This window comes from Micromys minutus (assembly GCF_963924665.1).
Source record: "Micromys minutus genome assembly, chromosome: 30".
Lineage (NCBI taxonomy): Eukaryota > Metazoa > Chordata > Mammalia > Rodentia > Muridae > Micromys > Micromys minutus.
In genome coordinates, this window is record NC_137965.1 from 20,279,516 (window position 1) to 20,307,395 (window position 27,880).

The 27,880-nt window shown below is 47.2% G+C and overlaps 1 protein-coding gene across 2 annotated transcripts in view; it reads left to right on the forward strand.

The window, feature by feature from the left end:
• The window catches only part of MAP3K4 (mitogen-activated protein kinase kinase kinase 4), an 85,580-nt gene that overhangs the window by 50,744 nt on the left and 6,956 nt on the right, over positions 1-27,880 (forward strand). The window contains exons 4-23 of one of the 2 annotated variants that reach the window (XM_080941697.1): positions 2,788-3,030; positions 5,306-5,452; positions 6,047-6,204; positions 8,629-8,745; positions 9,777-9,876; positions 9,969-10,052; positions 11,014-11,280; positions 12,341-12,490; positions 14,152-14,313; positions 14,772-14,905; positions 15,716-15,794; positions 16,436-16,502; positions 17,667-17,763; positions 18,459-18,614; positions 21,054-21,154; positions 21,655-21,735; positions 23,166-23,357; positions 24,336-24,406; positions 25,376-25,492; positions 26,160-26,319. In XM_080941697.1, coding sequence (XP_080797823.1) covers positions 2,788-3,030; positions 5,306-5,452; positions 6,047-6,204; positions 8,629-8,745; positions 9,777-9,876; positions 9,969-10,052; positions 11,014-11,280; positions 12,341-12,490; positions 14,152-14,313; positions 14,772-14,905; positions 15,716-15,794; positions 16,436-16,502; positions 17,667-17,763; positions 18,459-18,614; positions 21,054-21,154; positions 21,655-21,735; positions 23,166-23,357; positions 24,336-24,406; positions 25,376-25,492; positions 26,160-26,319 — 2,683 coding nt within the window. The remainder of the gene's footprint in view (positions 1-2,787; positions 3,031-5,305; positions 5,453-6,046; positions 6,205-8,628; positions 8,746-9,776; positions 9,877-9,968; positions 10,053-11,013; positions 11,281-12,340; positions 12,491-14,151; positions 14,314-14,771; positions 14,906-15,715; positions 15,795-16,435; positions 16,503-17,666; positions 17,764-18,458; positions 18,615-21,053; positions 21,155-21,654; positions 21,736-23,165; positions 23,358-24,335; positions 24,407-25,375; positions 25,493-26,159; positions 26,320-27,880) is intronic. The other variant, XM_080941698.1, reaches the window with a different exon arrangement.

Below are 27,880 nucleotides of genomic sequence, written 5' to 3' on the forward strand. Positions count from 1 at the left end.
CAGCACTGTTGGGAACAGAGCCAGCAGCAGCCACTGACTGAACAGTGGCCATGCCTGAGGAGAAAGATGGTCAAGTAATTTGGTCAGGGGAGCACACACTGCATGTACCAGCACCAGGACGTGAACCCAGGAGTCTGGCTAAGCTATGCCTGCTCTTGGCAGCGCTATGCTGCCTCCTAGAGTTAACATTTAGTCTCAGTTTTTAATGATAGCGTACCTGTACAGATGCACGTACAGTGCTACTTCTTAACATAGCGGCTCATATTTTAAATCGGAGGAGTTCTTCTGAAACTCTGCGTTGGGGGTTTCTCTTGGAATATCAGGCCTCATCCCCACTCAGGAACCGCCGGCTGAAGCTGACCAGCAGCATAAGAGCTAGTTCACCTCCGCCCCTCCTCATCCACCTAGTGTGTCTGCTGCTTACTCGGTCGGCTTCACATAAACTTCAGTTTGTGATGGCATCCTTCAGTAGCAAGGTAGCGAATCTGAGAACCAGAGACTTACCGATAATAGAAGTTCAGGGGGGCCGGATGTTTTCTGGTGCTGTTGGGGAAGCTGGAGAATCCTGTCCACCGTTAACTTACCAGTCAAAAGTTGGCTCAGCATCCCTGTAATGCCAATGTTGACTGATTATGGGCTGATCCTAATTAGCTGGGGGTACAGGTTCTTTTTCTCAGAATTGGTAGTTTACCAGGGAACTCAGTGTGTAGTGGTGGATGCGTGCAGCTGAGTGACAAAGCGTGCATTTGCGAGATGTGTAGATTGTGAGAAACATTCTCCCCAAGGCAGCCACAGAAAACCGCTAGAGGTAGGCATTCCAGCCTCCTCCTGAGGAGAGTGAGTCATTTGCCTGTGCAGAATCACAGTGGGCTAGCCACAGTCAGTGCGGCAGAAAGTCTCACCAAATCTTCATGGTTAGTGTGGTTAGTGTCTCTGTGGATATTGGGCTTTGGGGCTAAGTAGGAGGGCATGGTCCTCACAGGTACTGGTACGGCACGGAGTGTAACTAGAAGTGTCTGGCTTGGGGTAGCCTGAGACAAAGCTCTGTGGGGTGAGATGTCAGGGTTGAAGACTGTGTGTATGGTGGGAGCTAGGATGCATGGAACGTAGACACACTCAGGATTTCCCACAGAAGTAAGGTATGGCAAGGTGGCTGTGGACACACAGTACTTTGAGAGCCACACTATGCACTGGAAACAGGAGTAACACGGGGACAGGGAGCCATCTTGAAGAGGGTAATTGACACGAATTGTCCATCCAGTCAGCAGCCAAGGTTGTCTGTAAGTCGGCTATTGAGCCCTTGAAGTTGTGGCTGTGAACCTTTGACACAGACCTGCCCTAAGCTGCCTTCGCCTGCATTAGCTCCAAAGCAACAGGATGGGAGACATAGCAAATGGTTTCTAAGTACCTTTTCTGAGGTTTGCTCTACTTAACCGGTATAGGGTGGATAGTGAGTGTGAGAGAGGAAGGGAAGCAGAGAGGGATAGACAGGAGAGAGAACGCATGTGTGTGTGTGTGTGTGTGTGTGTGTGTGTAGGTCCTCATACAGGGAACTATGTCATACTAAGCTCTAATCCCCAGTCCAAGTCTGTTTTTAAAATGAAGAAACAGCCTGAGGACTACTAGATGCTTCCAGAACCAACACAGCTAATTAAATGACCCAAAGCCAGACTTCCTGACTTTTGAGCATTGATTTTCACCTTGGTCATTGAGCTGTGATATTTCTATGATGACAATCAAAATGAACTCCAGGGATAGTGTGTGTGTGTGTAGCATGCTGTAGGGTGAAATAAATCCTTAGAAAGGTATCATGGGGTGAGTCTTGGGAATTAGGCTGAGTTAGAAAAACTCTTAGAGGAGCAAGCAGCCTGCGCCAGGGTCAGCACATAGAGTCGTGTGAGGGCCAGAGGAATATGTGTAGGAGCAATGAGGAGCGATGGGGACACTCAGGAGGGTGGGAGCTAGGCCAAGGTGGTGGTTGGTAGATGGGGAGGTGGCCTTGAAAGGGTCCAGGGAGTTTGCCTGTAGCAAACACTGATTCCCCTTGGTGCTGGCTAAGGCTGCAGTTTAGATGTCATCAGGTGAGTTCTCTGAATGTGTGAAGATGTGATGGAGAACAGCAAAGAGTCCTCTAGGTGACCAAAGGTGACCAAAGATGCCACAGATACAGGATGAGCTGCAGTTGGAGATGCAGAAAGTTGAGGCTTTCAAACTTTGATGATCTCACTTAGAAAAAGGTCAAGGTTTTTAATGCTGCTGCTGCTGGTGGTGGTGGTGGTAGTGTCAGAGGCTTAAGAATGAGGGGCAAACGCTCCAGACCTCCTGCTTTCTGGGGGAAAGCTTAATAGTTTGAGTGGGACAGCTGAAGGAGGAGTGGGTAAGGACACTGGGATTCCCAGGCAGCATGAGCTGGTGTGACTGAGGACAACTGTAGGGAGAGGGGAAGCTGTCTTCTGCAGTATCAGGAAGTGTGACTCCACATTGATGCAGGGTTGGGTGAACTCTGATTTTTTATTCTCACATAAACAGCAATTTAGGAGTTTTATAATCTTTTTCCTTGTAATTTTAGCAACTCCTTGATTTCTCAGTCCAGAGATAGTTGTAGATAGCACTGTGTGTAACATGTCGCCGGGACCGGGGGCTCCGTTCGTGTTGAATTGTTGGCCATCCTTTTTATTTAGAATGAGAATTTTGTAGATATGTCAGCAAGTTGTAGCAAAACGTGTAAAGCACATCTTCAAGCCACGTCTGCGCACAGCTTTAATCTGTTCTGAACTTTTGCTGCAGTTCTCTGACTTTCCAGGTCCCATGTGGGGCTCGGATTATGTGCAGTTGTCGGGGACACCTCCTCCCTCAGAGCAGAAGTGCAGCGCTGTGTCCTGGGAAGAGCTGCGGGCCATGGACTTGCCCTCCTTTGAGCCCGCCTTCCTGGTGCTCTGCCGGGTCCTGCTGAACGTGATCCATGAGTGCCTGAAGCTGAGGCTGGAGCAGAGGCCTGCCGGGGAGCCGTCCCTCCTGAGTATCAAACAGGTTTGTGTCAGAGGCTGGTTCAGCAGGCAGCCATGGCTGCATTACTACATCTTCCTTTTCAGGATTTCCTCCCTCAGTACTGCAAACAGTGGGAAGAACATGTTTTAGTGTTTGTTTTTACTATGCTCTTGAGGGCAATCTAGAATGTTCTTCATCTATTACCCCCAAAGATAAAAGTGTGTTTCAGCTTCTTCACCACTCACTTCTTCCCGAAAATTATGAAAACAGTCTGTCACATGACTCCGTCAGTCTTGTGAGTCCGTCATATCTCTGTGAGTCTTGATGACTGGCAACAAAATTTCTTTTTAAAATAGTTACTTATATTTGTGATACTAAGTAACATGTCACTGAGCTTTCTCTCCAGTTTTCAGAATTCATCCCGAAAGACAGCTTAAGTTCATTCGGTTTCTTTCTTTTTTCTGTCGGAGGTGTGTGTAGGTAGGGAAATGTTTTAGAGGATGCCAGGAGATGTTTTGGACCTTCTGCTTGCTTAAGCAGCCATGCGGATTCAATAGTAGGGTCCACTTTTTCTTCTGAGCTGTGAGTTTCAGGTGGGGTCTTCATTGTATGGAAATGATTTTCTGGGGCAGCTGGAAGCAGTTTCATTCAACAGTGAGTGCCAAAGAGCATCTTTCACTGAAGGGCCACGTGGCTCTGAATCACAGGTCAGTGTAGTTGAAGAAAGACAGGTGAATCAGGTCACACAGCAGGTCCAGATAGGACATGAGTTTGCTTGTTTAGTCGAGTGTAGACCAAGGTGACTAATGAGGTCCTTGGGAAGTAGGCTTCTTGTCACTTGCCACTCGAGTCAATGCTCTGCACCAGCCAGAGCTGTTTGCACATCAGCCTCACTGCCTTTACACGGCTCATGTTTGTCGTCTTTCTGGTTCACCTGGCCATGGCTCTGTCTTGTTCTCTGTGTTGCAGCGGGTAGCTGAGCCTTGCTAGTCAAATACCTGTCTCAGTTCCTCATCAGATACAACCCTGTGAGACAGGGTGGAGTTGACTTCACCAATGGGGCTCTTGTACAGCCAAATAGCAATTAATGTTAAAGCACTTCAAACAGAGACCAACAGTACTAGGATTGTTGTAGTATTTCAAAGAAAAGAGAAGATGGAAATCTTCTGTTACAAAAATTCAAGGATCAGTAGTAAATACCTACATGGCATTTAATATAGAAACATAGTTAGAAGATTTGGCTTGTAGATATAGTTCTTATACTATGGGTAATTATTTGAGAAACACTTAAGGGCTTTTATCTACAAAAGCAATCTCATTTCTTGTTTTATACTTATTAAAAAGTGTAGAAAATAACAGGAATTAATCCCCTGTTCTCCTGGCACTCGAGATGAGCACGGAACATATGTTTCCATCCACTTGCCTTCCCTGCACACCCACTTGCCTTCCTTGCACACATATACTTCCTGAACATACAAACAAGAGAGTGAGTTGGGGTTTGTTTGTAATGTGGGTGTTCATGCACACCCATGTAATTCTCTAAAGACTTTATCAAAGCAAGACTTTAACTGGCCACCATGCTTTGCAGGGGTCATTGTATGCGTACACGCCGTGGGGGAGTGTAGGTGCATCCCCTGACTAGTTCCTGTGTGCAGGTAGTAAGTAGTGAGTCTGAAAGTCACAGCCTTTGTTTCCCAGCCACTGCCCTGGAACTGCACTTGTGCTGCGGCCTCAGAAACTGAGTGCAACTGTGGGTCTGCCTGCCTCCGTCTCTGGCCTGTGGTTGGAGAGCACCGTACCCCAGCTCTGACCGTGGGAGGGGCTCTTGGGGCTGCCTCATCTCTGCCTTCTTCCTCCACACATCACCGGCTACACTGGAACACTGCCGCTTTGCCATCCTTCTCTGTTTTCCTTGAGATCTTTCTAACTTCATCAGATTAGGTTTAGAGTCCACTTGGTTTGCAGCCTTTGGTAGCAGATGAAGCCACATACCTCATGCAGTAGGTAACTAAGTTACATACATTACCCAGAAGCCACCATTTTCTGTGGTATGTTATTTAAATCTTGGGTTTGGTTAAAATTCCTATTTCATGAGATATTTTTCCTCTTCTGCCTCTTGTCTTATACTATACCTTGGTAAAAGAGGCCTTATTAAGTGCAGTTTATTTCGGTTTGCACACAACAAGCTTCTCAGGAGTCAGAAATCATTTCAGGTTCCTCAAAGGCAAGGTCCCTTTGGGACTTCTGAGGACTAATTTGTGAGGACTGGCAGGACATGCGGGTGACATGTGTGCCGCTGGTGTGTGCTCTTTTGCAGCTCGTGCGAGAGTGTAAAGAGGTCCTGAAGGGCGGGCTCCTGATGAAGCAGTATTACCAGTTCATGCTGCAGGAGGTCCTGGATGGCCTGGAGAAGACCGACTGCAACATGGATGCTTTTGAGGAGGACCTGCAGAAGATGCTGATGGTAAGGAGGGACAGAAGATGCTGATGGCGAGGGGGCCTTTCTTGCTCTGTATGCTATTAACCATCAGACACTCCTAACTGACAAAGAAATCAAGGTGGGAGTTGAGGACTGACAGTAAAGATGTTGTTGCGGAGATAGTCTCAACCTTAGACCACCGGGACATTCTGACCCTATTTCATAATAAGTCTAGAAAAATTCAGGAAGGGTTGGCAGGATGCGTGCTAATAACTCTCTCAACCTAAAATAAGTAACCAAACAAAATAAAATATTAGCGTCCCAGAGAAGCCATGTCCCTGTTTTGTGCCTTTTTTTTTTTTTGGACATTGTTATACTTTCCTATGTTTTGTGATGATTTCAGTTACTCCACAGGAGTCTGAAAGGTTTTGAATGTGTTGTTGCTGGAAACTCACACAGTTGAAGAGTCCTTGTTTGGGCATCAGCAGGCTGGGGTGCAGTCCTGTTTCCCACCTTGTCATGTCTTCCCCAGTCGCTGTTCTGTCTCACCCTTATGGCTTATATTGTGTGATGAATGACAGGTCAAGTTATAAGTTGCTTGATTCTCTGAAGCATGTCATTTTATAATTTTGTTTTTAGGTGTATTTTGATTACATGAGAAGCTGGATCCAAATGCTACAGCAGTTACCTCAGGCTTCCCATAGCTTAAAAAACCTGCTAGAAGAAGAATGGAATTTCACCAAAGAAATAACCCATTATATCCGGGGAGGAGAAGCACAGGCTGGAAAGCTTTTCTGGTAGGAACCTTGTGCTTGAACACCTTCCTTCTCGCCCCAACAGGTCCCTCAGCTCTCTTGTATACATATGAGTGTCAGTTAATGTCTGCGTGAGCAGAGGTTCTCACTTGGGTGGGTTTGCCCTCAAAGGGGCATCCCATCCCCAGTGTTTGGAGACATTCTTCAGTAGATCGGAGGGGAGGGTGCTGTTAGCTCCCAGGCAGTAGAGGGCAGAGAGCTGGGGCTCCATTGCAGGCACAGGGCAGCACAAATGGCATACTCCAAATGTGGGGCTTGAGCCTGGGATCCTTGTGAGTCAGGAGACTTGGGTCCTGTGAGAGTGGAATCGACTGGTGTATTTGAACTTTGTGGGGATGCCCAGAACTAAGTCTTCGAGTTTCATTCAGAGTGGTTTGAGACTGTCATGTGTCTCTTTATAAACCTCTTACATACTCTGAAGGAGTAAGAATGTAACTCAGGACGCTTGAGGAAGGAACAGTCCCTGTCTGCTTACTCTGGGGAAATGAGCATGCTGTTGGATAAAGCCTGCTGTAGATGCTGGTGGGTTCTCTGAGTTCTGACCCTGATGCAGGATGAAGCCTGTAGACCCACTTCAGCTGCAGTGGTGGACCTCTTCTTTCTCTTCCATTTACTGCTTTTTCCTTTTCTGTGACTCCTGTGCACTGGCCCAGCTGTGCATCCCTCCTGTGAGGTGTGCACTGGCCCTAACTGCTCTGGAACTTAGGCAATCTCGGTCTTCTCTTGGTGTCAGAATTTTGTGTCTACCATTTCTGGTGTCTCAGAATCCTGTGTCCACTTCCCTATAGGGATCTCAGTTCTTAGGCTGCATTTTCACCTTAGTGAGCAGTGAGCTCACTGACTTCCCAGTCCTTCAGGTTGTGGTCCCTTGTGTGTTCTGTCTCCAGCTTTAGAGACTCCCACTTAGTGTCAGCCTCGTCCTCTTGTTCTGGTGCACTCTGACCTTGCTTCCTTCAGTTGCTGTTTGTGTCTTTGTCTCTACTTGTCCTTCAAATTCCCAAAAGCAATCTCTGGACTTTGCCTTATTCCCCTTGTTCTGATAACAGCTCCCAGGGCTTTACTGCTGCCGTCCCTGGACTGTCACCTGTGGCCTACCTTACTCAGGATGGAACCAACCCAACTCTTCCGTAGTCATGGCTATGCCTAAGCTTTGCTTTCAGGTCCCCACCCCGAGGATGGGTCATGCACTCTCAGCTCCAGCTGCACACTGCCCATGTCAACAAGTCTGTCATACTGTCTCCTTGTGAGCACTTGGCAGCTCCAGGCATCAGGGCTGCATACAGCTGGCCTTCTTACCCAACATGTGTCCTCACCCCCTGGGTTCCACACTGTGCAGCCCTAGCAGATCCGTCCATTCCCGGGGGCTGGGAGACGGTGCCTGCAGCCCCACATGGACCGCGTGTCCCAGTTATTTTTATGACTCATTCCCCCACTTCCTGCAGACCTTTGTCCAAGTGTTACCTTCCTGTTACATTTAGAAGTTCCCACACAAGTACTTCTGATTCATTCTTGTTTCTTTCCATCCAGCAGAGGGCTTTGTCCATTGTACTCACTGTCGCTCCAGTGGAACAGGAGCCAGGCTTTTAAGTAAATGCATCCCAATGCGTTCCACGATATTCTAGAAATCCTTTTCTGATCAACTCGCCTTCCCAATCAGATATTTTAAAGCCTGCCTGCTTTGATGGCCATGTGATTAAATTAATTTACATTAAATCCAGGCTCTCCAGAGCACAGTCTGACCTGTGCCTTTGGGTCTCTTACCCGGTGTTGCAGCCTGATGACCACCTCTGCGCTCTTCCTCCAGTTTCCTACCTTCATCGACTTCCTTGTTCCTAGACGCCCTTCCCCAACGCCTCCCTTTTGGAAAGTCCTGCTAACACTCAGCCTTTGCTTGGGGGTGGGGAGTAGGAGGAGCTTTCTGTCCCAGAGAGGCTTTGCTGCCGTTTCTTTCCTATCAGATCATCACTGCCTTTCCCTGAACACCATCAAGGTCAATAATGATAGTGAAGGGTTGCCACCACGATTCGCCATGTTCTGCGTGCTTGGGTGTGAGTACTAGTGTGTAAGCAGTCTGTTCATTGAGAAAGTTCAGGTGTTAGAGATAACCTGGAGTTTGGAAACAGCACTGCTTCAGTTTCTGTTGCTTGTCCATTGCATCATTTGGTTTGTTGGAGGCATTTCATGCCGTCTTGAACAAATAACATTGTGTAGTCATGTGGCTCCTACACACAACTTACTACCATGGTTTGCACTCAGTGCTGTGTGTTAGAACAAAGGTGGGCTGGGCTGTTTTCTAGGGTTCTGTGTTTTCTCCTCAGTCATGTGCTAAGAAAAAACTCCCATTGGTCTGTCTGTAACTGTCACGGCAACAGCTGATTCTCCTTCTGCTTTGCCATTTGTTCCCAGTGACATCGCAGGGATGCTGCTGAAGTCCACGGGGAGCTTTCTGGAATCCGGTCTGCGGGAGAGCTGTGCTGAGCTGTGGAACAGCGCCGACGACAACAGCGCTGCCGACGAGCTAAGGTTGGCGTCTGTCACACCGGCTTTCTGCCACTTCTTACCTCTGGATTCCAGACTGTGGTGGACAGGGATTTTCAGGGGCCTTCTGCTTATGGCTGTATGAGAGAACTTCGTTACAGGCAAACAGACTTTAACACGATAAAAACAGTGACTAGTAACTGAATATGGCGGTAGGAACACTGTGCCTGTGTTTCCTGGAATATCTTTAAGTGCTATGTGTTTGTTCTTTAAATCCCTCTAGCAGCCCACGCTGCCTGTTACTGCCATTTGACACATTTCTGTTGTTCACGCTCAGTGTACCCCTTCTGCTGAGCATTAGGGGAAATACACGGCTCATCCGCTGAATGCTCTCCAGTGTCATGCTGGTTCATGATATTGAACCACTGAAACTGTACTCCCTCCTTCCCTCTCTTTTTCTCTCTCCTCCCTCTCCCTCTATGTGTGTGTGTGGGGGGGCGGGCGTAGCTTTAAGTTGTGACTGGAAAGTCCCCATGAAAATTGGAGAATGGAAGCAGTACTAGGCAGCAGCTCTTTGGATACTCCCCTTGCCTGTCAGAAATGGATCTCAAAAGTTCTCTCTGTGGAAGGGCATTGGTGCTCCAGTAGACCTGCTCCGTGGTGTCCTACCCCTATGATCATCCGTGTCACACAAGTCAGCATGAGCATCAGAATGGTGTTGGGGGCTAATTGTAGTCACCACATGACTTAAATTTCCTTTCAGTTATTGTGAGCTCTTAAACTCTAAGAATGTACCATCGTAACATCTAGAAAATGAAACACACTGCTGCTTGAGGGATATTTGATGTCTTCTACGTACACTGAAAGTACTCAGTGAGTGTACTGTACTTGCTACGAAAACAGTCTAAGGATCAAGCATCTGAGTATTTGGCCACATTCTCAGTAACTTCTTGTCCCACGGATGAAGTCCAAGGGTGCTGTTTGCGCTGTGCTTTGACATTCACTACATGTTTGTTACTAGCTGCTCTCGTACTCGAGTGTCCCCAGTGTGAACTAACTGAACTTCACCCTGGCAGGAGGTCTGTCATCGAGATCAGCCGAGCACTCAAGGAGCTCTTCCATGAAGCGCGGGAAAGAGCCTCCAAGGCCCTGGGCTTTGCTAAAATGCTGAGGAAGGTGAGTTCTCCACCTGAGTGCCACTGCCCTTCCCCCAGGTCCTGAGGTTCTGTCTTAAAGCTGACCCTGAGGTTTCTGTTCTGTGATCCTAGGACCTGGAAATAGCAGCAGAGTTTGTACTGTCTGCGTCAGCCCGAGAGCTCCTGGACGTTCTGAAGGCAAAGCAGTATGTTAAGGTGAATCCTGTGGTGTGCTTGGAGTCCTTCATCTCTGCTGCATTCTAAGGAGGCTACTGTGTGTAACAGAGTTAATCTTCTACACACTGATCCTATGGGTTCACAGAACGAACACACAGTGACTGTAATAGTGACCATGAAAGTACTGCTGACTTGGTTTCAGTGTCTGCACTCAGGCCCTCTGCAGTTCTTGGTATGAATCTTTGGTGACAGTCATTCTGGTCACTGTCATAGTTACTCTGTGGACCTATCTTTAAGTTGTTGGAGATTTATCTCTTTGGGACCTGCACATGACGGACATGTGGTTGCCAATCGTTTGCCAAGTCCAGGTGTCTAATGGCCTCTGTTACTGTGACAAACACCGTGACTAAAGCAACTGGGGCGGAAAGGGTTCACTCCCTTTGCACTTCCACGTCACTGCTCATCATAGACAAAAGACAGGGCAGGAACTCAACTGGGGCAGGAACCTGGAGGCAGGTGCTGCTTACTGGCTTGCTCCCCATGGCTTGCTCAGCCTGCTTTCTTAGAGAACCCAGAACTACCAGTGATGCCTCCTAGAACAGCCTGACAGTAGCATGTTAATGTTAACAGGTCATCCCAGGCACACACCCATGAAGAACTAGCTGCTGATGTGGGACAGTGAAGCAGTACCCTGTGCCTAGAGAACCTTCAATGTCCCAGCTCCTCCCAGCCCCTTTCCCTTTCTCCTTCAACCACACTTGGCTGAGCTGCTTACAGTTCAGCTTGTTGAAATTAATGCCTCCTCCCTCACATTCATCCTCTTCCTTGAACCTACTTCTCATTCCACTCCTGCCCTGAAACCGCTAGGCTGGCTCTGAATTCACTCTATAGCCCAGGTTGGCCTCCAACTCATGCCATTTGAGTGCTAGGAATACACCTATGCCTTGGCTGCTTTTGCTCACATCTTTCCTAGTTTAAAAATGGGTTGTTTCCTTTCCAGGTACAGATTCCTGGGCTAGAGAATTTGCACGTGTTTGTCCCCGACAGCCTTGCCGAGGAAAAGAAAATTATTTTGCAGCTACTCAATGCTGCCACGGGAAAGGACTGCTCAAAGGATCCAGACGACGTCTTCGTGGATGCTTTCCTGCTCCTGACCAAGCACGGGGACCGAGCCCGTGACTCAGAAGATGGCTGGAGCACATGGGAAGCACGGGCTGTCAAAATCGTGCCTCAGGTGGAGACTGTGGACACCCTGAGAAGCATGCAGGTGGGTGGGCCTCCCTGCCATCAGCTTGTAGGAAACACTGGCAGCTTACAAACATCAACCTCACTGATCTGAAGTGTATGTTCCCTAAAATAGTCCTGTATGGCTCACTACATGCACTGTTAGCAGGATTGCACTAGAAGGATCTCAGCAGGTTTGTTAAGTGTGTCAGGTTATACTGGGATGTCTGCACATTTGATTTACACTGTTTTGTGGTCAGTCAGTTAGATCTTAAAGTTGTCATTTCATTGATGAGTCAATAATTCAAGACAACACAGTGCAGAATGCCCCTGAAGAGCAGAAAAGGTGTGGCACGGGTTTCATTTGTGTAGGGAAGGATTCCTCCCAGGGCCTGGTCAGGTTTTGAGATTCACTGCTGTCAGGAGGCTCCTCACATGTGTGTCCAGCTTAGGGGCAGTGAAAGCAGGCGTTCACACACATCTGGAGCTCTGCTGCACCAGCTGCTATCCCCCCCTGACCTGTTCTTTCTCTTGCACTCAGTCAGATGAGCCGTGTGTTGAAGTCAGGAGTGTGGCCTTGGATGTAAGTGTGTCCTCCCACCTCTAGCTAATCACCAGCTTGGCAGCCAGACGTGCTCAGTGAACGATCTGTCTGGTGTTCCCCGGCCCTGCCACAGCTCAGGTGCCATTGCCTTCCCTGGACAGTTGTACTGCCCTGCTTGGGCTTTTCCTCCTTCCCTCCTCCAGTCCTCCGGTTAGGATTCATTTGAACGTGAGCACAGCACAGGCAGACATCTCCAGACACTGCAGTAACTCACTCAGGGTGCTCATCTCATCCTGACTTTTCCATCTTCACGAGCTGCTCCACCACACCGTCCAAGTGTGCCCACACCCTTTCCCAGTGGAGAATGGGGTTCTTCTGTCCTTTGCTGAAGAGCCAGCTTGCTTCCCTGGCCTGTAGATGGTGTGTCTGCAGCTGTGCCTGCCGGTGATCCTAGCAAGGTGGCTAACTGCTGTATAGTAGACTTGAGGATGGTGCTTTTTTGGGGGTGGAAAAGCTGTCACTGGATTGTTTAATGCCTTGAGTTTGGTTTTCCTTCCAGGTGGACAACCTTCTGCTGGTTGTCATGGAGTCTGCTCACCTCGTACTTCAGAGGAAAGCCTTCCAGCAGTCCATTGAGGGGCTGATGACTGTGCGCCATGAGCAGACATCCAGTCAGCCGGTCATCGCTAAAGCTTTACAGCAGCTCAAGGTACTGACCACGCCATCCTTGCCTCTTGATGGGAAGCTGTGGAGATGTCACGTGGTGTGAGCAAGGGCACCCCATTCTTCCTAGAGTACACTTGCGCTCATGTGTAAATTTCCCTGGTGTCTCCTGAAACTGTAAAACTGGGGAGGGTGGAAACGAGCTGGTCATGATGTGTGGGTCTCGTGGCCGGGTGTTTACTAGAGTTTAGTTGGGCTCTGGGTCTTAAGTCTTCTGCACCCTTAGCAGTTTCCAGTATTTGCTACAGGTATTCTTTATATACAGTCAAAAAGCATTTATCCTATTGCTCAGTCTGTGATTCAGGCAAGTTAACCGTACCAGAAAGAACCAGTGTGGGCAGGCATGAGGGCCTCCCAGTCCGTGGCAGCCATGGCTTTGCATCTTTCCATTCTTTTCTGTTTTTAACCGCTGTGTCCGCTGCTGCTCTCTTGGGTCCTGCTTTTGTCTGCTCTTTCCAGTGGCCATCAGTCAAGTCTTCGTAGTTACAAAGCTGCAGCTTCTTAGAAACTTCCGGGAAGTACAAGTCAGTCAGGGAACCAGTTTATTTTATTTATTGATGGATCTCTTATAAACTGTTGCCCCGCCCTGATACCAGTTCAAGCCAGGGCACTCTGGAGAGTATAAGTTGTGTGGTGTTGATTTCACTTGAGTTTGAAGGGTCCTGGCTCAAGGGCACAAACAGCATCACTGAGAGGGCCGCACCTTCTAGTTGCATCTGGGAAGTGCATTATGGTATCGTACTATCGTAGCTCAGGAGAATTTCAGAACAGGAAGAATGGGGATACCTGAGCATTCATGTCCATGGGTCAAAGTTATGAGTCTGCTGACCAAGTATCACAGTCTGGTTTGATGTATATGTCAGAAAGAAGGAAATAATATAGAATCCAAGCTGCACGTAAGGTCGGCACAGACTGGTTTGTTAGGACTACCTAATTCTGTTTACTGAGCCTTGGGAGTTTGAAACATTTTTGAAGAATACTTTGCAATAAAATGTGAGTGACACACTCCCAGTGTACAAGGTGTGAGAGATGGGTATGAAGGGGTGGGTGTAGAAGGTGTGTGAGATGGGTGTGAAGGAGGTGAGTGTGGAGGAGTGAGAGACAGGTCAGAAGGGGTGAGTGTGGAGGGTGTGTGAGATGGGTGTGAAGGGGTGAGTGTGGAGCTAACCTGATGCTGTTATAGAAGCACTGAGAGCTCAGCCTTTACTCTCTTGACAGTGGGGACAGTGATTGTTAGATGGGGAGGTGGGGTGTCTCCTGTTGTATGGGGTGGTGGTGGGGTGTCTCTTGCTGTATTGGGTGGTAGGGTGTCTACTGTTGCTTGGAGTTGTAAGGGGATGCCTCACGTGCTTTGTGGGATATTTGGCAGCGTCCTTGGCCTCCACCCACCAGGTGGCAGTAGACCTTATCTTCTCCTCCATTGAGCTCTAGTGGTTAATGCTCAAAAGTGCCAGTGCCAGTCAACACCGATTCAAAGAACAGAATGCAGTTAAGCAGGCATTTCCTGTGGGTTGTTTCCACCTGGTGTTTGTAAGGTGGTAAAGAATGGTGGAAATGGGATTTCTCCATCATGTTTTGATAAAGTGTCTCCGTGGTGTCTGTGGCTTGTCTCTCTTGGGCTAACGGTTCTGGTCTGGGACTCTTCAGGACAATGCGCTCGAGCTGTGCAACAGAATAAGCGATGCCATCGACTGCGTGGGTCACATGTTCACCCTGGAGTTCGATGCTGAGGTTGAGGAGTCCGAGTCGGCCACGCTGCAGCAGTACTACCGAGAAGCCATGATTCAGGGCTACAACTTTGGGTTTGAGGTAGGTACCACATGCGAGGGAACACCACATAGCCCAGAAATGGCTTTGTGGGTTCTGAGAAGCATTAGGGAGTCTAGGTGACAAGCCTTATGTTAATTATAATCACCTTGAAGTCGGGAAAGTCACCTTTACTGCTGTGGGGTCTCCAAAGTGTCAGTTTTCTTTTAAAATTCAGAGAGTTGCCCGGATTTTATTTTCTACTCACAGTTATCTACTATATTTTAACATTTTATTTAAGAGCTGTTCAATTTCATAAAAGTACGTTCCTAATTTTAAAATGAATGTTTACCAAGCTATGTTTTGTGACTGTATTCTATATACTATGAGTTTTCAAAGTATACCTACTAGTTAGATTTTGCTGTTCAGTTTTAGACATTTTAGTCAGATACAGTGTTACCATGTGTAGGTTTTGCTAGAATGGTTTTGTTAATTTTGATATACATGAAATCTTCTTACAGTATCATAAAGAAGTTGTTCGTTTGATGTCTGGAGAATTCCGACAGAAGATAGGAGACAAGTATATAAGCTTTGCCCAGAAGTGGATGAATTATGTGCTCACCAAATGCGAGAGCGGCAGAGGCACAAGACCCAGGTACCAGGGAGAAACTGGCACTCTGGTCCTTACGTGAGCACATGGGGCTGCTCAGGTCTTGTTTCTAGCCGTCGTGTGACACGTACCTTCCAGCCCAGTTTCAGTCAGTACTTTTCAGATGGATGGATGTATACATGGCGCCTGTAACTAACCTTAGAGGGAAGACAATCTGTAATGTGTCCAAATAAGTTGTCCCTGTCTGTAAGCCCTGCGGTTGTTCCATGCGGTCGTAGCATGAAGACTAAAGTGTGTGAGTGAAGAGTGGCCGGGCATTCTATAATCTACATGACCAGACATGGGACACTTTCCAGTCAGAACACTGCAGACCAAGTAACCGGTGTTCATGGAAAGCTGGAGCCGGGTGTGACAAGCTCACGGATGACGTGTGTGCCCCACTAAATTCCCTCATGCTTCTCTTTGGTCTTGGAAGTGACTTTAAAAAGCTATCCTGTTCTTTAAAAAAAGGTGACTGTGGGCTCATTCTGCTCAGTCACCATCTCCCCTACCCCCAGGAAAGACCAAGCACTTTGTAATGTGTAATTTACACATTACATGGAGACACTTGCGTCTTTGCTTATGAGTCCCATTGTTTTATGGAGACTAGTCTCCTAAGTTGCTTTTATTTATGAAAATAGAATTTATATTAATTAGATGGTGTTTAACTTCTGTCCAATTTATGCTTGTATCTTTTGTTCTTTAACTAACAGTATAGTAAATTTCCAATTATCTTTATGGTAACGTTAGTGTTGTGTAACTCCTGCAGTTATTTTCCCAGCAATTATGTGATTGTTGATTATTTTCATATTACAGATGGGCTACCCAAGGATTTGATTTCCTACAAGCCATTGAGCCTGCCTTTATTTCAGCTTTACCAGAAGATGACTTCTTGGTATGGCATATTTTACATATTTTTTTTTCAGTTAGAGAAGAACCAAGTTGGTCACTGTCTCTCCTGGATAGTGTAATATTCATGGAGTCCTGGTTCCTCCTTCCTTATGCTATGAGGATGATGAGCCGTTACAGTGCAGAGCTCTCAGAGGTGTGCAGCTTTCAGTGTTACTGCAGCCGTGTGCAGCAGACGCTAGTGTTCTGTCCGCCCTTCCACTTCTGAAATGGATTCTAGTGTTTTATAGACTGCCAGCTCAGGCTGCCCTCCAGGAGCTAACAGAGAACAAGACTGTGTCCTCAGTGTCCTCCATTACTCAGTGCCACCATTGTCAGCAGTGGCTCCAGTTGGTGATGTCACACAGATGTAAATTCCCTCCTGCTGCCTTCTGGTTGCTTATAGACGTCATTGTCTTATGGGAATAGTCTGCTGTGTTGCTTTTATTCATGAAAGTCGGTTTCATAATACATTATTAAATGATATTTAACTTGTATCCAGTTTATGCTTGTATCTTTTGTCTTTTAAACTAGCTAAAATTATTTAATGTCAAATGTTGCTTTCAAATAGACCGAGTCTAGTATGCTGAGTATATAATTAAGAATTTAATTTCTTTTCTCATCATCCAATTTTTCTTTGGTTTGTAGAGTTTGCAAGCCCTGATGAATGAGTGCATTGGGCATGTCATAGGAAAGCCTCACAGCCCTGTCACAGGTTTGTACCTTCGTGAGACCAGCATTTGCTGGTTTTGATGAGCCAGTTGTCTTGGGATTGATGTCATTTATAACAGTACAAGATAGATTTTTTTTTAAAGAGTATTCAGAAGGTGACAGAGATGAGATTTGTCAGGGTCATTATTCTATACCCTACAAGAAGATTAAAATGACAGCACAAGGTGCAGTCGCATATTTGACCTGGTTTCTGTTTTTCTGGTGTTAATACCACAGCCCACTCTCCTTGTTAAAATCTCTGGTCCTCCTTTGTCTCACAAAGGGGGAGGAGAGGTTCCCCTGGTGTCCCCTTGTCTCACAAAAGAAGAGGGGTTCCCCTGGTGTCCCCTTGTCTCACAAAAGGAGAGGGGTTCCCCTGGTCTTCCCTTGTCTCACAGAGGGGGAGGGGTTCCCCTGGTCATTCCTTGTCTCACAGAGGGGGAGGGGTACCCTTGGTCTTCCCTTGTCGAATGAAGTGGATGTTTGTTTTTTCCGTCTTCTCCCACTTCTCTGCCCACTCGAGTAAATATTGACCTGGTTTCAGTTTTTAATAAAGTTCTTGGCTGGGAGGTGGCAGTACACACCTTTAATCCCAGCACTTGGAAGGCAGAGACAGGCAGATCTCTAAGTTTGAAGCCACCCTGGTCTATAAAGTGAGTTCCAGGACAGCCTGGGCTACACAGAAAAAGCCTATCTAAACCGCCCCCCCCCCCCCAAAAAAAATTGAGTGTTTTATTGTTTCTTGGTTTTGGTTTTTTGCTAAGACAAACAGTATTTTATTTTCAAACAGTTTTGCAGTGTATGCTGAATCCTTTAAAAAAAAAAAAAAAGATGGTGTCTTCTTATTCAGAAAGATGGTGTCATTCTTGATACTGTCTGTGAGTCAAGCTAAGTCACAGTTATGCTCTACTCACTCCAAGATAGAAACTTTGAACTGCATAAAACAGTTCAGAAGTAAATTTGCTGGGCATCAGCTATGCTGGTTAAAAGTTGCTTGCCAGGCATAGGAATATTCAATATGAAAGCATATGAAAGCCTTAATCAGTGCTTTTGTTTTAGAGTGTAAAATGCCTTCTGTTACCACCGTGAGGGAATTAGCCTGTTCCATTTAAACAAAGACCTGGCGGCAGTCTTTCCACTCTAACGAGTTTGCTTTGTTGCTCCGCAGCTATCCACCGGAACAGCCCCCGCCCTGTGAAAGTGCCCCGATGCCACAGTGACCCTCCTAACCCTCACCTCATCATCCCGACTCCAGAGGGATTCAGGTATCTGGTGCTGCTCCGTCGCGGACTCTCCTCTGCTCCCTTCGCATGCTCCTTCTCTGCAGTCATCTGGGCGCTTGCTCGAGAGTGCGGTGTTTGTACTTCTGATGGCCACATGCTGCCCAGAGCTCTCCTCTGTGTTATCTTGAGGACACAGCACAGTGCCTCAGCTGCAAAGGAAAGACAGACCTGCCTCTCTAAGACAACTTAGCCTCCAGCTTCTTTTTAACCCCAGCTACTGAGTGCTTTCTGCCTTCGGAGTCATTCTTTCCTTTTCTTTCTTGGAACAACACCTTAGGAAAACAGATGTAAGCGTGTGAAGCGTAGTGAGCATGTAACGGCACCTCTGTCTATAAGAGTGGAGAAAGTTGGAGTGACCAGTCCGCTGTACACATCCGTGAGTGTGTACAGTCCGGAAACACACCCATGTTCACACTGGAGTTCTAGAATTGGCGTTTCTGCAGCTGTGGTATCGAGCGTCCTCTCTTCCCACTTGAGAGCTTTTGGCAGACTGATCTCCTGTTTTCTAGGTCACGGCCTCTGACACTAGTTTTTTCCCCCCACACACATAGACCAGAACTCTCAAATAGCAATGTGCATTTTATATTTTAAGATTTACTTTTCATTTCCTACCCATGTATTACATCCAGTACCCCCCTTTCTTACCTGTGTTCCTGAAGCCTTTCTTCTTGCCTTAGCACCCGGAGCGTGCCTTCCGATGCTCGGAACCATGGCAACTCTGTTGCTGCTGCTGCTGTTGCTGCCGCCGCCGCCACCACTGCTGCTGGCCGCCCTGGCCCAGGTGGTGGTGACTCTGCGCCGGCCAAACCTGTCAACACTGCCCCTGATACCAGGTAGTCCCACTACACCAGCAGTGTGTCTCCCACCCCATTGTCCCTCATGCCCTTCCACGGGTACTCAGCGCCAGGATGCACCACAGGGTGACAGCTGTGGGAGTGATGCTTGGGGTCCCCTGTGGGTTGTCAGAGCCTCCAGACCCTGGCAGCAGGCAGCAAAAGCAGAGCTGTTTCTAAGGGTAATATTTCTTCTTTGGAGCCAGTGTGAGCAGCCTTTCCCAGGTCAGAGCAAAGCAGCTCTTTCTAAATCTCAGCCAGTGTCCGAGCAGAAGGGGCACCACCAGTTTTTTTGTGCAGTAAGGAAGAGCAGTTGTAGAGAAGCTTCCAGAAGGAGTGGTCAAATACAGTACCTAGGAGGAAACAGTATGAAAGCAGGGCAGACAATTTGGCCTCGCAGCTCAGACAACTGAGATGTCACACTGACACCAGTCCTTAACACCAGTCTAAGATTTCTGCAAACATTCCTAGTATTACTACTCATTAAAATGATTAATACTCCTAATTTGTAGGATTAACCATAACCTTAAATTTTTAAATGTTTTATATAGCTTAATCCATTAACAACAAAATAGAATAAACATTAAAGCTCCCATTTCCCCTCTCAGCTTTGGTACTGGAGAATTTTGTGGCATGTCTTCACAAGGGGAGCCAGCAAGACTTTGGTCAGCGTGTATGTGTGCAGAATTGAGGGAGGGGGTGGAGGATGCTGGCTGCCTCCAGCTGCTGCTGTATCACACACGGCGCTCCATTGCTGGCCTGGAGACACCTGCCTCCATAGGCCGAGGAACTGGTCAGGACACGTACACGCGTGGGCAGTTTTCCATCCGACCTCACTTGCACCACCTCACGCTCTCCATCAATGGCTTCTATGTATCGTGTAGGTCTTGGCCTTAATTCAGATCCACTTGGCCTCCAGTGACTTGAGCAGCACATAGTTTTAAAGTTTTTTATTTTCATTTTTTTTTAATACAAAGGAACATAGCTTGCTTCTGAGACAGTGTGTTTGTGAACATGGATAGAAAAATCAAAGTCCTACAAAGATATGTGGGAGTCCAAGACTCCTGCCTTCAGGAGAGGCCTGCTGCATATACCTGAGAATCCAGTCACAGTGTAGTATGGACCTGAAAAGGGAACCCTGTGCTGTGACAAGGGTGTCGGCCCTCAATGTGCCTCCTGCCCCCAGTGTTCAGTGATGTTTTAGTTTTATTTTATTGACCTTGGAAATAGCTATTCTGGGCTGAATTTTTATCACCAATATTTATTTGAAAACACAACTTTTTTTTTTTTCAGTGCTGGGCATGTAGGAACTACATGTAAGTTTTCAACCCTGCTTCAAGCTGGCTATTATTCCATAGAAATTGACAACCTTTGTAATTCACCATAGACCCTTGCATCCCATTCACAAATACTCTCCCCTCTGTTCCATTCACAAATACACCACTTCTTCAAGGGTCTCTGAAAGTCACAAAATTGACATGAAACCCTCAGGAAAGCATAAAGGTAGAGACACTGAGTTACCCCTGTAGCCTTCCAGATATGGCCCTGCTTAGGAGTTATCTGTGTGTCCTTCCTCCCATTAGTGGCCTGGCTTTCAAGTGCCACCAGAGCTATTCCAAGGAGCCACAGGCATTAGACATGGTACTGGCATCAGGTGTACACAAACTAGCCCAGGCTGAGGGCCATGGCAGGAGTGACCACACTGCCCCGGGCCTGCTCACAGGCACCACACTTCTACACACTTGAACATACACACACGCCCCAGCAGCAGCATCTGAAACAGCAAACCCAGTTTCACGTGGTCTTCGGGTACATGAACTGCAATCTAACACTTTCTAATTAATCACAGCTTTACCCTTGTAAGCTGCTCCTTGCTCCCACTGCACAGTTCACTGTAGAAGAGCAGCTGGCTAACTCTGTCTCTTAACACGCTGCTTCTCTTGCTCTCCGGTTGCTTGGCTACTGCTTGAGAAACTGTTAGGCATTCCTTTCTTACTGCTAAAGATTTGCAACCTTTTGGACCATGCAATGATTTTAGCACTCTCCTTATAATTAAATATTTAAATGTAACTTGTTGGCAACCTAAACATTATGTAATTTGTTTAATAAACCCTTATCCATGCTAGGCCTAGACCATGGCGTGTTTCATGCACTGCCATTTAAGTAGACGGGCTTTAGTTTTGTTTCTGTTGTTAATGTAAAATGAACAAACTTGGGAGCTCCCTATCAGTCCCCAGGAGAGACCCTATGTCTATGATAGCCCTGTTTACTTGGGTGATAGATTTTGTGGGGCTCTGCCCACTAGATGCCAATTGCAAACACCCCTGACAGTACTGTCCTGTGGAGACTCAGGATTCTAGAAGAGCCTCACAGACCTTTCATTTTATGCTGCGTTCACTTGATAGCTCAGTTGGGTTTGTTTTGTTCATGTTAAAACAGGGGTTCCAGTGTCCCTGAAAACGACCGCTTGGCCTCCATAGCTGCAGAACTGCAGTTCAGGTCTCTGAGTCGGCACTCGAGCCCCACGGAAGAGCGAGACGGTGAGAGTCATGCTGATGCCATGCATCCTCCAGAGCATTCCTGTTCATCTTGGTCACCAGCTCTGATGTCCTTGAATACGAAAGAATGTGGGGAGCCTCCAGGCTCTGGGAGCCCAGCTTGCAGTTCAGTGTAGCTTTGCATATTCTAAATCTTCTTCCGTTTCCAAAAACATCACTCTTGATATTTTAAGAGCACTCTTACTCTCTTTAGAAATACAGAACTGTTGATGTGATTGTTGTATATGGTGATAGTCCCCCCAAACTGCCTCTCAAATAGGGTTTCCCAGAATGCTGTTCTTGGATAGTTCTGTTGTCTGTTACTTATGGAAGGTTCAAGTCTCCTGACAGTTTCTTCATTAGGTGCCATTTTCTAGAAGTGAGAGACTTGAGACTCAGCAGGTCAGCAGTAAGAGCAGATTGGCAACACTGTTGCCATTCACCACCTCAGCAGGGTGTAGTTTTTCATAAACCTTGATTTGTATGAAAACCACTTCCTGCAGAGCCAGCATATCCTCGAAGTGACTCAAGTGGATCAACGCGGAGAAGCTGGGAGCTTCGAACACTCATCAGCCAGACCAAAGGTATGAGAGAGGTGTTGCACATGACAGTGTTCTCAGGCTCTGGATCATAGGTACCTCTGATGTCAGTGCCCACCATGGTTTTTCTGGGCATCTTCTGTTTCGTGCAGTACATTACAAGGGACTTTGGGTGTGCTCTTTCTTTAGTAGCTGGCATATTCCCTCCATGTTGTCAGTACTTGTGAATGTAAACATTCATCTTCATGCTCTGAAACTGGAGGAAGAACTTTGGCTGCTTGGAGGTGGTGACTAATAAGTTACTGTGAGATCGTCCTGTCAGCTGAATTGAGGAGGAAATGGGGGGGGGGCGGTGGAGAAGCATTAGGTTAACATGGGGCTTCAGAGCCGGGTTACAGCAAGAAACAGCTCTAGTGCGGTGATTGGCCAGCCCTGTGCAGATCTGTATGTGTTGAGAAGAGACTTCTGGACCTGAGTCCAGAAACTGGGAACTGGTCTCTCTGTTAATTTACCTAAAACTGTAGTTACCCTGGACATGCTGGTGGCCCTGAGTCTGCCCAGATTTTGAAAACAAATACCTGGTGGTTAGGTAAAGTTGGAAACCACTAGGAGTATGTCCCTCTGAGAGCTCCAATTTCCAGTGACAAAGTCCAAGTCTTCTGGAGAAAGGCTCATTAGTTTATAATTAAGACATCTTTTCATGGACTGGAGAGATGGCTCAGTGGTGAAGAGCACTGGCTGCTCTTCCAGAGGTTCTGAGTTCAAATCCCAGCAATCATATGGTGACTCACAACCATCTGTAATGAGATCTGATTCCCTCTTTTGGTGTGTCTGAAGATAGCTACAGTGTACTTATATATAATAAATAAATCATTTAAAAAGACATTTTTTCATAGATATTTTGACATTGGGACCCACAGCCTCAGGTGTAAAAAACTTATCCAAGCAAACCTGGTGTGTCAATGTATTTGGGTTCAAAACGAAACGAACACAAAAAAAAGAACCTCATTAGATTTCCAGGATTTAAGAAAAGATGATTGGATGGATAGATGGATGGATGGATGGATGGATGGATGGATGGATGGATGGATGGCAAAACAAGATAATTTAAAACATAATCTTTGGGAATTTCACCTTTTGAATTAACCTTACAGTCATCCAGATCTTCAAAGATCCATTTGTCTCCTTGATGAAGCTGAAGCTCTCAGGTAGCTAAGCCATGGGTTGTATGTAACCCATTAATGGCTGGTGAATGTGACCAGCCTCAGTGTCCATCAGCAGAGCATGTGATACCACATCCGTGGCATGCATATGAAGTCATACACGCATAACATGAAAGGCCACACACTGGCTAAGGAGAAGGAAATTATATCATGTGAGGGACATGAATAGAGTTAGAGATCATGTGTTGCTATTTTCTCTTAAAAACCAACTTCCCTACATCCTGGCACTGATGATTTCACGTCTCTCTACAGACTCAGCCTCTAAGCAGGGGCCCATAGAAGCTATCCAGAAGTCAGTCCGACTGTTTGAGGAGAGGAGGTATCGAGAAATGAGGAGAAAGAATATCATTGGTCAAGTGTGCGATACCCCTAAGTCCTATGATAACGTCATGCATGTTGGATTGAGGAAGGTGACGTTTAAGTGGCAAAGAGGAAACAAAATCGGTGAGGACACCAAGGGGTCATTGCGCCAGAAGTGACACACTCTTCCAAGTGTTTATCAAGTGACTTTTTTTGATGTTCCATTTCCAAAATGTGTTTACACAATCACAATGCAAAATGAAAATTGAGAAAAGGCTTTTAGATAGTTTGATATGCTGATTTGTTTTACTCAATAATTTCAGACGTTTCCATCTGAGAACTACTGAGCTTTGGCCCTCTTCATCTGTGTTCTTTTATCCCCATGAGAATATTGAGAAGAGACTAGATATAAATCAGGACACAGAGTCTTCCCCTTACCCCTTCCTGCAAATATTTTGTAGTTAATTGATTATTAAATGATATTATTCTTTAACAAAATAACTCGTAGCAGAGAATGATATCACAGACTCTTCATGCACTTAAATACGTTTATCTGTCAAGCATTAAGTTTGAGAGGCAAGTATAGTTGTGAGAGCTTTGTGAACCCTAAATAACTAGAGACCTCTAGTGCTATCTTAGTGCAGTCAGATACTCTGTACGTACGACATCTTAACTGGAGCTCTTGATCGCTTTCAGTCATGCATGTCCCAGAAGCAGTGCTGGTAGGGTCCCCTCACACTTGAGGTCCTGTAGCACTGTGGCCAGAGAGTCCAGACATGCTAGTGGCCACTCCGTTCTGCCCCGGTCCCAGCCTGGACCGCCGAGGGGAACAAGGGCTTAGAGACATTCAAAAACAGCACACCACTTATCTTCATAGTCCTTTTGGGTTTCCTGAAGCACATTACTCTGTCGCTGTGACATTCACAGATCAGATGTGTGCATTAATATAATTGCCCAGAACTTTGGGTATCAGGGAACACTAAGAGCTCCTTCAGTCTTAAGTAGCCAGCTAGAGGGAGCATAATGTAACTCTATAAACACACCCAGAGTTAGAGTTATTGTGAGCTGCGTTGACAGCCTTCTGTAGCGACTGGAAGAACGGCCTGTCTGTGTTGTTCACAGGAGAAGGGCAGTATGGAAAAGTGTACACCTGCATCAGCGTCGACACAGGGGAGCTGATGGCCATGAAGGAGGTGAGTTGTGGTTCTCTGGGCCTTTGTGTAGATAAGTATGGGTGATTTAGGTTCAGGAAAGCCACTACATTTGTGGCCCTGTGCATACAGCTGGCCCAGGACTCTGAGTTACTGGGCCTGGGTCCTGTGTTTGAGCATTGACAACTGGTAGCTGCATCTGTCCTGAGATAACTTGGTGGTAGGTTGATGGCCTTATGAAGGATTCAGGAGAGCACGATCTCATGGGATTCCAGTGCAGAGCAGGTGGGCAGGCCTGTGGAGGCAGCTGGGGAAAGGGAGGAAGGCCTAGGGAATGGGGCCACCATTTGCACCCTGTGGGCAAGTGTGAGGAGAAGGCAGGAAGGGGCATGAGCAGGGGATGCTGAGAAATGGCCACTGGAGGCCTCCCAGGTGTGAGGGGACTGAGGGTATCGGGGTGTTGTGTTGGTGACCTTGCCAAGCTGCTAATCAGGTTTTAACTTTTACCAAATATATCATCATCACCCCCTTTGTTTTGACTTCTACACATTTGAACTGACAAAATTTAAAATTTTCATTGACAATATAATTAAATGTGTTGCATACATAGATGCTATGGTGTGGTTTAACCAAGCACATTCCCTGCCTCACATTTTGTTACCTGGAGATTTACTCATGGGCCGTGAGTGCCCCGTGACTGTCCGTGGTCACATCTTTAGCAGTTCAGACTGATCTGGAGGCTGTCATGCTGAACGAGGCAGGAAAGCAGGCGCACAAGCTGTAGTCACTGACCCATAGGGACCAGTAGTATCCATGGGCCTGTCAAGACCAGAGTCACAGAGGTCCCTCCATGTTGTCCTCTGTAAGTCCAGCTGCAACTGTAAGAGGAAACATCGTCAAGGAAAGCTGTAGATGTGCTGCTCCAGTCCTAGGGCCTACGAACTGACATGTCAGGAGATGGCCTCACGACACAGACAGCAGTCTGTACTCATCATAATCGCCCTTTTCCAGATTCGATTTCAGCCTAACGACCACAAGACTATCAAGGAAACCGCAGACGAGTTGAAAATATTTGAAGGCATCAAGCATCCTAACCTGGTCCGGTACTTTGGCGTGGAGCTTCACAGGGTAAGCAGCTCTCGCCAAAATGAGCAGTCAGCGGGGCACCGAGCAGCCCTGTCCCACATCCCAGGTCTTCCCACAGAAGAGCACAGCAACTGCCTTCTCTCAGAAACAGGCATTTTTCCTGTAAGTCTCAGACTGCAGTAGTGAGTGTCCCAAGCACTTCCAGCCACAAGCCCATCCCGCCACTTTGCCACTCTGAGACTCTCTGACTTTAGTTGGCCTACATGGGATAGGAAGAAAGCCAACGCCACCCCGTGCTTGATCGATGGGGCAGGGAATGAGCAGCTCACGCGTGCCACCGAGGGGCCAGAGCCGCCCGGGCTTGATCACATGATCTTCACTGATGAATTTGTGATTGGCAGGGATGCTTCTGTACTTGATAACACCTGTAGACACACAGCTGTCACTCTCTGTGGGAGGTTGCATGATGGGTAATCTCAGAATGGATACAAGTTACCCTGTAATTCGCAGATCTTGCCAAGTGAGCCAGACAGGAGGCAGGCAGACACTCTGAGGAGAATCGGGCACATCTCTACTGTTTCCTCAGCACTCTGGGTGGAGTCTCCACACCCGCCGGAGGAAGAGGGATTCCTTTGGGCATTGGAGGTTGCCATGATCGTGCCGTGATCATGGACCGACAGTCTCAGTAGGTGTTGTGTTGCTTCCTCAGGAAGAGATGTACATCTTCATGGAGTACTGTGATGAAGGCACACTAGAGGAGGTGTCACGGCTGGGCCTTCAGGAGCACGTCATCAGGTTGTATTCCAAGCAGATCACCATTGCCATCAACGTCCTCCATGAGCACGGCATCGTTCACCGAGACATCAAAGGTACACCTCACCCACTGGGCTTCACAGGCAGTCTCCTGCTGTCCAGCCCATAGGGGTTCAGCCCTGGTACTCCCATGCTTCTTCGGGTGGGCGTGCCTTTGCTTTAAGCACTTCTAAAGTGGGCCCTGAGCCAAGAAATGACAGAACCCAGGTGTCCGTGCAGGAGTAGGAAGTCCTCGCTGTCACCTGGAAGTGACGTGTGTTGTTGCTTCTGCAGCCTGCTTTGGCGTAGCTTACTCTGTGCTTGCTGGACACTTGTTACAAAACTCCCTTTCCTAACCTGTGTCAGGGTCTCTGTGCTCTCCTGTCTCAGTGCGTGTTGTAAGTACCTGAACTGGGTGTGAATCCGGAATGCCTGAGACAGACGGTGCAGCTGTGTCTGTGGAGGTGCTGTGGAGGACGTGTCTGAGAGTGCTGTCCTGTCTGTACTATGAGGTTAGCCTAGACACTCAAGAGTGACCGAGCCAGCTCTGAGACTCTCCAGCGGTGGAGCGAGAATTAAAAAAGAAAGAGACAACTAGACAAAACTGCAACTGACCCCCAGCCAGTTCTGAGGCTGAAAGGTGGTTTAATTCTTCCAGTCTGCTTTTATATCATTTTAATTAGATGCAAGTAGTAATAAGGTCAGCTCTAGGTTAAGGGAACAAGCCAGTGAACACAAATAGACAGGGACAAGCAGGGCCATAAACGTCCCATAATCAGGGTAAAGGGCTTGTAGAGATGACTGGATTATCTACCTACTTCCTGTCCAAGGCAAAGTCATGCTCTTGCCTGAAGCCTACTTCTTTGTTATGGTCTAAAATCAGATTCCTGCCTAAGGTTACTTCCCTGTCCTAGCTAAATCTCAAATTCCTGTCTAGAGTAGCCATACTTCCTTGTCCTGGCCCAATGTCAAATTCTTGCCAAATGATCCCAAAAGCTCTCCACACAAAAGTGATCTGCCTCCTGACCAAGGTCTAGATACAGTTCTGGGCAGTTACACTGGAAGGTGCTTTGACCTTGGTCTGAAAATTATTGGTGTTTTTTTGGGTCCCTCAGCCTGTGCCAACTTGATGGCTGCCTGTCTGCCATGTGGCTTTGCTGGGTCAGCCTTCGATATCCAGTTGTATCTGTATCTCCATGGCAGATTCTCTGAGGCCTTAAGTCAGTTTAGCTCACTGGTCTCATCAAATGCTTTGTCGTTAAGAATGACCAAATGGAGAAGAGTTTCACAATGTTGCTGGGCAGTTGTTGTAGAGACCAACTCGGGGAGGCTCTGCTAGTAAGGATGGACTGTCAGAAAGAAGTTCATTGCAGAGCTAAGTATCCAGGGTGAGCACTGCTACTTTGAAGATGTATGACTTAATGTCAGTCATACTGTCTTGTTTATCCAAATCAAGGCTGCCCTGAGAGATGAGCAGTGACCCCAGGTCCTCTCGGGCGTGTGATAGGTGTGTGCGTTGATTGTAGGAACCCCAGAAAAAAATGTACAGTACCATTTTCAGTTACAGTTAAAGTGAGCTCAGAGGTGGCCTCTGTGTGCAACTCTGAATGTGTGCAGGTTCTCTTCTGTGCGTCCTTA